We start from the raw sequence: 11519 nt of genomic DNA, 5'->3' as shown, positions 1-11519 counted from the left end.
TCCCACCTCCTCTCAGTTCAATGTGACATCTGCAGTCATATCACTGAAACTATTTTGGCAAGGTCACCACTCCTCTCTTTGTCGCTATATCTAATGATTGTCTTCACAGCATATGACAAGAATATTGACCATGTTCTTCAGAAACACTCTAATGCCTTTTTTTCTGCATTGTACACATTTATTTTCCCTGTATGGTCACATCTGTTCTCATGGATTCAATTGTCCATCAACTGATGTTTTCTTTATCTAAAGTATTAACTCAACATCTCAGAGCAGCAGGAACTGCCTACTGGTTATTTCTATTTGAGTATTTTGCAGGAAAAACTAACACAGCATATTCAAATTAAACCGATTTATACAGTCTCATTCAACACCACCATTTTCTCCTTCTCTCTCTCTCTCTTTTTTTTTTGCTAAAATGCAGTTTACACCATTATCCTTTGATTTGTAAAGTCACAATTCTGACTTTTCACCAACTTGCTCTTCTTATACCTCATAGTTAACCAAATTCTGTGGAATCTGATCAGTGCATAGCCCCGGAATCATTCAGTTCTTTCCATGTCCACCACCAGCGTCATCGTGCTCTGTGCCTCCGCCCTCCCCTCCCTGAACGGCGGGGCCAGCAACCTCATCTTCATTCCCTGCCTCCATCATCACCACCCTGTACTCGATTCCACACCCGGAGATCAGAGTCATACATTTTAAACAGAGTTTTGGTAACAACCTTTTCCTGAATAAATCGCCTGCTTTCTCTAACTTTTATAATGTGACATAACTTATAAATAGGTTAACCAAAAGTTCGTGTTTGCATTAGGCAATCCCAGTTTTCTTAGGAATATTCCAGTTTCTTAGGATTGCTCCAATTTATATAATTGTCCTGATGTGATTATTAAACACAACCCATTTTACTCTTCAGCATCAGAAAATAAATTAGTCAGTCACTTTCTTTAGAGGCTTTTTATGAATGGTATTTTCTGACTTTTCTGACCCCTCATTTTACCACCCCTTCGACTGCTCTCCTAAGCTCCAATCTTTCTTACCTTCTTTCAATCTTCACTTACTTTGTTTCAGTTTTTCGTCAATGGGCCCTAACACATTAAGTTTCCTCTGACAGGAACTACACCCCATACCCCAACATGGCTAAGTAATGACTTCTAATCCTTTATGTCTCAGTCTAAATATCACTCCCTCCAAACACTATTCCATGGTTCTACCTAGACTTTCTTAGGTAACCCTATTTGTCATTGACATATTTTTAGTCTATACTAGCAATACTCATTTTTAATGTACTCAAAAAGTATTTGTTGATTACATAATACGTAACCCGAAAGGTATTTATTGAATATGTAATACGTACCCTGAAAAGTATTTATTGAGTACCTAATATGTACCAAGAACTGTCATAAGTTTTTGTGATAAAACATTACTGAAGAAACAAAGATCCTTAGTTCACAAAGTAGATATAAAAGTAAAGTAAATTACTTAGTGTATTAGTGGGTTATAAGTTAAAAGGGAAAAAATAAAAGAAGAAAGCAGAGCTAGTATAGGAGATAATTTTGGGAGGAGTGGGTTTTTAAGTGAAGTGGTTAGAAGGCCAGAAGGTGATGTTTGAGCAAATACTTGAAGGAAATGAGGAATTCGTCCCCTGGAGGTCTGGAGAAAGAGCATTCCTAGCAGAAATAACAGCTGGCGCAAAGGCCCTAAAGTGAGAGCCTGGCTGGGCCCCAGGAACGGTCAAGAGGTCCTTGTGTCTCAGGCACAGTGAGTGCTGGAAGAGTAGCAGGAGATGAAGAGGAACAGGTAGAAAGAGGCCAGATCCTGTTGGGCTTTCTAAGTCCATATGGGGACTGCAGCTTCTACTCTCACTGGAGCGGGAATTATTGCAAGGTTTTATGTAGAGCCATTGACCTGATCTCACCTGTGCTGACTTGCTTTAGTACTCGACTCAGGCTGCTGTTGAACATAGATGGTTTGGAGCAAGGATCAGACTATTTTCAAATGGAAGTGGTAAGAAGGAGAAAATTTTGGATGTACCTGGGGGATAGTCAGAATTCCTTGAAAAATGGAATTGATACTGTGAAAAAAAGAGAAGTGTGAAGAAATAGAATGTTTTTGGATTAAGCAACTAGAGAAGGAATGGCCATATATTGAGAGGAAAAGCTAGGGGAATGCAGGTTTTGGGAGGTCAAGGGAAGATAAAGAGCAATTTGGATCACCTTGAAGATGTCTAACAGGAAGTTAGAGATAAGAATCTAGATTTCAGGAGAGAGAGAGATAGGCTGAAAAAGTAAATTTTTTATTTCTGATCTTATGTACTGTATTTAAAGCCATGAAACTGAATGAGATCATTGAGGAAATGAGTACAGCAAGAAAAAATGAAAGACAAAGGTCAGACCTCTGCAGTATGTACTAAGATTAGTATCAGGGGGATGAGAAGAAACCAGCAAAGCAGACCAAAGAGGAGCTATCGGCAGGGTTGTAGGAAGACCAGATGAGTGTGGTGTTCTGGAATGCACATGAGCTAAGTGCATCAAGAGAACAGCATGGTAAGCATGTCAAATGCTGCTGATAGGCCATATAACTAAGGACTGAGAAGTGTCCATGGAATTTAGCAATGCAGTGATCATCGTTCACCCTGATAGGAGTTGTTTCAATGGAGTGGTGGGGGACAATGCCAGATTGGAGTGGGTTTGGGAAAGAATGGTAGAAGACAAATTAGGAACAGTCTAGATCTGGAGAGTTCTTAAAACGTCTGACTGCCGAAAGGAGAAAAGAAATGGCTTTGTAGCTAGTGTTGAAATATAAAGAAGTAATAAAGGCAGAGAGATTGAGGGTTTGTATAATAGATTGTGTATAATTATAAGCCATGGAACTTAATTTAAGTAAGGAAGTGAAAAGATGTCTTTTGGTTAAAAGAGACTGAAAGGAGAATGGATTAATCGATTCTTATTCCAGTGAAAATCAAGAGGGAGAGAGCTGGAAAGACAAGGTGCAGGTGTCAGAGAACGAGATGCCAGAAGGAGAGAAGATGTGCAGCAAGTAATGATTACAAAAGCCAAGGTGTGACCATGAGAAGGAATGACAGAGTGATAGAAGAAGACACTACTAGCAGGGAGGACAAGGAGCTGAGTCTGGAGTGTTGGAAGGATCATCTATGTGTGTAGTGAAAATGGCCAAAAATCAGGACAGACGAGGAGGAGAGACTAATGATGATGCAAGAGCTAAGCTGCCCATGTGTATTCTGTTGCATAGGTATAGATACGGGGAGCATGGAGAGTCTAACCTAAACAGGGTTCTATTTTGTCAAGAGGGTGGAATGAAGCAAAAAGATATCAAGGGATCCAGGGGTCTATGCAAGAAAATAATCATAATGCTTATACATAGGTAATTTGGAATTCAAGACAGGTAAGAAGAGAAGAGAGAATATCAAGGGAAAGAGAGAGACAAACTCTAGTATCATCAGTAGAGCTGAAGTTCCAGCATGGTAAAATCATAGCTGGAGTTGGGAAATCAGTGAGAGTGACCTGAAATGACAAGAAATAGTGGTGGTCAGAGGGTGAATGCCTAAAAATATGTACAACATTGTTATTATTGGTTATAACAAGGTCTAAAAAATGACTGTGGAAGTGAAGGGCTGAGTTAAGGTAATATTTTCTTCAGTTCATGTTATTATAATGAGGAAGAAGGTTGGAAGGTCAGAGGTTTAAGGAAAGCAGAATTTTAAACAGTCATGTCCCACATAAAGACAATTCAGTCAGTGATGGTACGGCATACCGTGGTAGTCCTGTAGGACTGTATTTTCAATGTTTCGGTTATCGTTGTGTTACAGTTGACTACAGCATTCGCTACAGTAACACGCTTACAGATTTGCAGCCTAGGAGCAGTAGGCCACACGGTACCGCCTATGTACCGTATAGCCTAGGAGAGTAGGCTGTCTCCTCTAGGCTTGTCTAAGTATACTCAGTGATGTTTGAACAAAAAGAAATCACCAAATGTTATATTTCTCAGAACATATTCCTCTTTTTAAGCAACATGTGGCTGTAATTGTTTCAAAGAATGGGACAAAGTAAAGACTAACGACTTAGAAGGATGACCACATACCACTGAGTGCATAAATGAAACGAATAATCATGAAATATGATGTCATTCATCATTATTTTCTCTAAGAGAGGGACCTCAATTTTTCATAAATCGATATTAAAATTAATTTTTAAATTTCATTAAAAATCACAAAGGGAATTGCTTCTTCTGCCTACCATTCCTTGAATGCCTCAAGTATTTAATAGCCTTAAGCCACTTGGCATAGGCTTGCCATTCTTACTGCCTCCAGATACTCCCATGACTTGTGTGTTCCTTACTGTATTTCAGGTCAAAAATCAAATGTCCTGACTTAACAGTGTCCTTCTTTCTTAGCAAATAAAAGCTCCATTCCTCTCCCTGCATGCTGCTTATCACTATCTACAATTATCCATTTATTTGTCTGCTTGCTGCTATGGGTTTCATCATGTAGAAACTTTGTTGTCTTCTCTACACATTTCAAGTACCTGGAGCAGTGCTCCCCATATGTGGCAGCCAATAAATATTCATTTTATAAAAAATAAATGTAATATATCAGCAGCCCTGGTACTTTAAAAAGTGATCACAAATCAATTACAAAAAGATAGCTCAGTAGGAAAGGAGGCTCTTGAACCCAAGAGGCAGAGGTTGCAGTGAGCTGAGATTGTGCCACTGCACTCCAGCCCGGAGGCTAGAGTGAGACGTTGTCTTCAAAAAAAAAAAAAGAAGAAGAAAAGAAAAGTGGGGAAAGACACAATAAGAAATTCAAAAAATGGACATGGTGAACTACAAAAGAATAAATTTTAAAGAAATATAAATTGGAACATCAGAGTACACTTTTTCACTTTAAATTTCTGTATACTTCAGGATTATACAAATGCTATGTTTTGTGCTATAGAGCAACACTCTGCAAGTACACTTTTATGCAAATAGAGATTTTTCTTGTCCAGAGAAATGTCCATGTGCAAAAGAAATATTTAGCTGTCAGAACTAAACATACACACACACATAAATGTATACTATATCTATCTTGATTATGTTCATTATATTTCATATTTCATTTAACTTTCCATACTAGCGATCAATATGCTAAACGCCTTGATGAATTTTCATGTTTTATTATTTTAGGTACTGTGGCTATAGACTTGCAAGACACAAGCTGTAGATCAGCAAGTGGCCCTACCCTGTCTCTTCCTACAGAAGGAAGTAAAGAAGTAAGAAGACCTAGTATTGCTCCTGTTTTAGAGGTTGCAGATACATCATCAATTCAAACATGTGATCTTCTAAGTGACCAATCAGAAGATGAAACTACACCAGATGAAGAAATTTCTTCAAATTTAGAGTATGTTCAGATACTTTAAGTTGTAAGATTACTGGGTTTTGTGCTAATGTCCTTAAGTATTTTCTTTAGGTACCTTCCCGATAGGTAAGGAGCTAATGATCTTTCCTTCTGAACATCCTAGAATCATTCCTATATACTTCAACCAAAACACACCGCTAGTGGCCGGTATATTCTTAACTGCAGAGCATAATGAACCCTCAGCTTTCTGGCTTCAACATATATTTCCGTTCTCTCAATTATCCTTTATCCTCAAGGAAAAAAAGATATAAATCAGTGTTCCCAAGATATAAACTTCATTTTCATAATTATATGCTTTTTATAGTATATTGCACTTTATACTTTGGATTTATTTTATTACACATCCGTACTGAAGTTCAATCAATTATTCGATGAAAGGTAAATGCAGCCCCTACATTAAGCTTTCCTTACGTATCTTTATGTTCAGTACTTCCATACAGTGTGCATTAATTAATATTTCAAAGGTATGAATAAAAGGAGTACTGTTTCCCTTTCCTAAGCTTTCATAATTAATAAGAGTACCAATCTATGTAGTGTTAATCACATTGTAGCCTGCAGTAGAGTTTTTTAACATATCTTACTCTACATATTAAATTGTCCTTCTTCAGGAAACACAGCCGTGCACAGCCTTGACCGTGGAGTCCTAACTACATTGTTTGCCATGACAGTACCACTTTATATTTATTGACTCTGTACAAGTGACTTTAAAAACTGGCCAATAATTTATTTACCTGTAAATGGGGCGTAATTACTACTTCATAAAGCTATGCAGCGATTAACTGAGATAATGGAGAAAAATTGCTTATGCCAAAACAATGTTTTGTGCAGAGTAAGCATTCAATTAGTATTAATTACTGTTAGTCATAGTATGGGTGCTGTGGCATTGGGAACATAACATCTTAACATTTCTTCCAGGATCTTTCATAAAATGTAAATTCAAGTAATGTTGAATTCAACTAAAAAGAATTAAAATATTATTGAAGCGTGAAAATATTCTTTGTTTTAATTTCTCACACTTAAAAAATTATTGTAAGAAAGGTTGATGTACCCACGAAACAAAATGTGCTCTCCAAAGAAATTAATGGTCAGAATCCTCAAATATATTTGGAATCTAGGATGGAAACAGGGAGAGGTTTGGCAACCAGTGTCTTCACAGGAAACAGTGTTTTGGAGTGCGATTGAAATTCTTTTTTTACACTTCTTAAAAAATTGAGAGGTAAAAGTTTTTTTTTTTTATTTCTAGAAAAATGAAAGAGATGTTGCAGTAATTATGGAGATTACCACTTCTAAATTTAAAAAATTTTACCCTCTAATTTTATCTTTCAGCCAATAAAGTTTATGTCCTGAAAATACTGATTTGCATCTCTTCTTTAGGGATAAAACAGTTTAAACTAGGTCTGAAATGTTACGGCTTAGCAGGTAAATTTGTTAAAATCAAACACTTCCTTATTGGGGGATAAGAAGATATTCTTTTCGCTAAATTTTATTTTATTGCATAATTTTCATTTATGCTGCTACATTTTAGAAGTTTCATTCGGAAAGTCAATATAGCTGAAATATGCAGGTGGCTGTTTTTCAGAAGTCAGCAAGTGAAATGTCTGTGATAATGTTTTAAGCATGATTCCAACAAAAACCCTGTTTCTAACCAATTAATTCTGTTATTTATTCCCTTTTGGTTATGTATTTATGGCTAATGAATATTGATAGAGCAAATCATAACAATGCATTTTGCTTTAAATGTATTTTGTAAAAATTAACACTACTTTTTTTTTTAATGAAAATCTTCTAAGCTGAGAGCAAATTTTTTCTAAAAAGGAACAGGCAATAAGTATTTCAGGCGTTTTGATCCCTGTTGCAGCTACTAGCTCTTACCAAAGCACAAAAACACCCATATGCAATACATACGTAAATGAGCGTGGCTGAGATACTGAAATTTGAACTGCGTTTAATTTTTACTTGACAACCATTTAACAATATAAAAACAACCCTCAGCTTGCAGAACCATGTGGTAGGCCATATTTTATCTCGGGGCCACAGTTTGCCTACCTCCCTTCTTGACTACATCTTTATCAAAATATAATTGTAACACAGAGTTATTGATATAATGTGATCAAAACAGAGGAACATGGCCATAACTTAATTTCCCAAATTTGCATGCCTTATTCAAGGGTAATATTTTGTATTGTTTTACAGGTATGCTAAAGGTTACCCACCTTATTCTCCATATATTGGAAGTTCACCCACTTTTTGTCATCTCCTTCATGAAAAAGTACCATTTTGCTGCTTAAGATTAGACAAGGTAAGCACTTGTTGCTAAAAGAAATGAAAGTCAGAGAAAATTAATTTGTAAAAATGTATACCTTGGGCCAGGCGCAGTGGCTCACGCCTATAGTTCCAGCACTTTGGGAGGCCGGAGTGGGCGGATCACTAGGTCAAGAGATCAAGACCATCCTGGCCAACATGGTGAAACTCCATCTCTACTAAAAAAAAAAAAAAAATTACAAAATTAACTAGGCTTGGTGGTGTGCGCCTGTAGTCCTAGCTACTTGGGAGTCTGAGGCAGGAGAATTGCTCAAACCCAGGAGGCAGAGGTTGCAGAGAGCCAAGATTGCACCACTGCACTCCAGCCTAGCAACAGAGCTAGACTCCGTTTCAAAAAAAAGCATACCTTGATGTCCTCTTGCAGCAAGTTTTAGTTTACAATAAAACAAGGCCTGGTGCGGTGGCTTACACCTGTAATCCCAGCAATTTGGGAAGCTAAGACGGGTGGATCACAAAGTCAGGAGTTCAAGACCAGCCTGGCCAAGATAGTGAAACCCCATCTCTACTAAAAGAAAAAAAATTAGCTGGAAGTAGTTGCAGGTGCCTGTAATCCCAGCTACTTAGGAGGCTGAGGCAGAGAATTTCTTGAAATCGGGAGGCAGAAGTTGCAAGTGGAGATCACGCCACTGCACACCAGCCTGGGCAACAGAGTGAGACTCCATCCCAGAAAACAAACAAACAAACAAACAAACAAAACACAGACACACAGACACACAAATTGTTGACTCTTTCAACATCAGGCTACAAACCAGCAATTCATTTTTCTTGTCCATGCACACTTTTATTTTTTACTGTAGATTGCAGAAATGGGCATAGAAAAATGTAACTATTTTCAAATTTGTTAGAAAATAAGTATTTACATGGTTAGATTAATTTTACATTTTTATATATCTCAAATGTTTTTACCAAATTTTAATGGAATATAAAAATGGCATTTCTTTGTATAATTTTTCTTCTCTAGAGTTGCCAGCATAACTACTATGAGGATGCAAAAGCCTATGGATTCAAAAATAAACTAATTATAGTTGCAGCTGAAACAGCTGGAAATGGATTGTATAACTTTATTGTTCCTCTCAGGGCATACTATAGACCAAAGAAAGAACTTAATCCCATAGTACTGCTATTGGATAACCCGTAAGTATATTTTAAGATACACAAACAAGATAAACTTTTTAATATTATATTAATGTGTGTCAGAAATAATTGCCTGCAATATGCTGATAGTATTTTAAATCAGATACATTATGGTAAATGACCCATTGGGAGATATATTCGGTGCTGTGATACAAAATATGTCATTGACTATGATTATGTTTCAGAAATACTACTAAAATATCACTGGGATATTCTGAGAATTTTATTTAAAACTGTTTTGCAAGTGATCATCTACTCATAATACCACAGGAAACAGGCCACTGAAATAATTACTGCAATTTTCCTTAAATTAGTCAACTAAGCCTGACAAATCTCTGCCAAAACTGGACATTTTTTTTTGTCTTTCTAAAGAACCATTAATTATCAGAAAAGCATTTACTGATCCATTTTTATATGTTATAACAAAAAGCATCATCATAAGTTATGATTGGACCACTGTTAAACCATACATTCTGTAACATAATAGGAGTTATGCTTTACTATGTACATTTATTTTGAAAATATTGGATTGGTTTACTTTTGTTAAATAAGACTAAGCATTTCAAAATTCTTATGCAAATATAAATATAGGTCACTGAATGCAACGGTCAAAGCCATTTTATTCTAAAATTATAATATTCGTCTGTTTGACTGGAAATTAGTAGCAGGTGTCTTTAATACCATATTTTAAAATTCTCTCACTCTCCTCTTCCATTCCAATGTGATGCAAATGTGAAGGTGAACTATTAATAAATCGGGCAAAATTCTGTTGCCCTGTCTCTGCCTTTCAAAATTATCAAAAGAAGTTTCTCATAAAAGAGACATCTCCTCGGTACATTATAACTTTATGGTGTTGGTTATTCTGACTATACCAATGTCAAAATACTTACTGATGAAACTTTCTTAGCATCCTCACTTTAAGAATAATCGACTCCAGAAATTCAGCACGCTTGTAGAATTTTCACTTGAAGAATTTTCAGATATGATTACTCAATGTAATTACTCAATTACATTGAGTAATCATATCTGAAAATTGAAAAATTGATTACTCAATTTTTCTATACCTCTTTGGCATCTAAGGAAAGCTGAGGCATATTTAGGGTAAATGTACGGGAACAGAAACTTGGACCAAATTTCGGAAGAAATAAAAGATTGTTAAAATAAATTTTAGAACAATCAAAGTTGCGTTGTGGTATGTCTGTGGCAACACAGTGGTTGTAAATCACTTCTTTCAAACATAGCCTTAATTCTGAAGCATCTCTGATAGGAAGCTCTGAGGAATTGGCTGAGCTGCCACACGAGAGATGCCTGACTATGTGAGTTCAAATGTGTTAGCTTTGACTTCTTTGACTTATGATATATCCACTGTCCTGAAAGTAGAATTTAAGACAAGGGCATTTGCCAACATTGCTTAGAGTAGCTCCTACTTGTATGGCTTGGATCAAACGGGATCAATTGAGGTACCAGGTTACAGACAGGAAGATAGGAAGTGATTTGAAAAAAAGTGGAACTGTGCTTACAGCACCCTTCTGATAGGACTCAGGCAAAATTGTATTTTCCTCCTCTTTACGTAATTTCAAGATAGTTTCTTGTGCTGAAGTGTAACCCTTCCTGTCAAAAATCAGTCTCTTCATATTTAGGACTGTAGTTTACTCTGTGAACAGAAATGGACCCCTCATTTTCAGTCTCCGGTCTTGCTAAGTAATCTTATGTCGAATCTCTGAGTCTTCATTTCCAACATCAGGCAGGTGACAGGAGCTCAGAAGTGCTTTACATCTGTTGTAGATTAGGAGTACTTCACTTGTATGTCTGATATAGATTTTAGAATAGCTGTAACCAAGTCAATCCCTTTCTGTTTGGTTTTGAATAAACAAGTTACAAAAATGTCTGTTACTGAATGATTGATTTGTGTATTCAGATTATAAAATCAATTCTGTGATTGATCAAGGAATGAGAGAAGGAACTGTATAGCCAGTCTTCATTTCTTGATCAATCACAGACTAATCTGAAAACTACTTCTCCTAATTACTGACAACTGTATTTCTGTATAAGCATAGAAGTGACTTTTATCAGGGAATAATTCATTTGAATAAAACCCTAAGGATTATCCAATAAAGTTAACACTATTTACCTCCATCCTGTATTCATAATTATAATGATCATTGATCATTTACTACATGATGATCATCATACTACACAATTTATTTTACATTCTAGTCCCACAAGTCACATATTTACAATACATATATAATGATGATTTAGTCTTAGACAGATGTGCCGAGCTGTTTAAAATCTCAAATTACAATATAAACATTTAAATAAACCGAAAGCTGTGTGATATTGCCACAACACTTGTCTCTTATTTTAAGAAGATGTAACAGAGACACAAAGAAGGTGAATGACCTTTTTCATGGCCAATTCTTGAATTAGACCTTTCTATGAAATTTCTATTTTATTTTTCTTTCAACTTACAGGTTTTTGATATATGAAAAAACATATATTGCTTGCTCATTCTTTTTGAAAACAGAAATATGTCTTAACTTTGAATTATTTTTGCATTAAAAGTTCCCTTTGCCTTCCTAATGGTTTACACTTTGGAATCTGACAATTTACATTATATTGTTATTCAATAATTCTTGCAGGATTT

General features: G+C 36.0%; 1 protein-coding gene across 8 annotated transcripts in view; it reads left to right on the top strand.

Annotated features, from left to right (window-relative positions):
- The window catches only part of KCNT2 (potassium sodium-activated channel subfamily T member 2), a 408182-nt gene that overhangs the window by 298212 nt on the left and 98451 nt on the right, over positions 1 to 11519 (top strand). For all 8 annotated transcript variants that reach the window (XM_037734957.1, XM_037734956.1, XM_017518646.2 and 5 more), the window contains 3 exons: positions 5185 to 5398; positions 7610 to 7715; positions 8700 to 8872. In XM_037734957.1, the coding sequence (XP_037590885.1) occupies positions 5185 to 5398; positions 7610 to 7715; positions 8700 to 8872 (493 nt within the window). The remainder of the gene's footprint in view (positions 1 to 5184; positions 5399 to 7609; positions 7716 to 8699; positions 8873 to 11519) is intronic.

The sequence above is a fragment of the Cebus imitator genome, unplaced genomic scaffold, assembly GCF_001604975.1.
Source record: "Cebus imitator isolate Cc_AM_T3 unplaced genomic scaffold, Cebus_imitator-1.0 Scaffold694, whole genome shotgun sequence".
In the NCBI taxonomy this organism is placed as follows: Eukaryota; Metazoa; Chordata; class Mammalia; order Primates; family Cebidae; genus Cebus; species Cebus imitator.
Note: the sequence above shows the minus strand (reverse complement) of the source record. Positions and strands in the feature narration are given on the sequence as shown.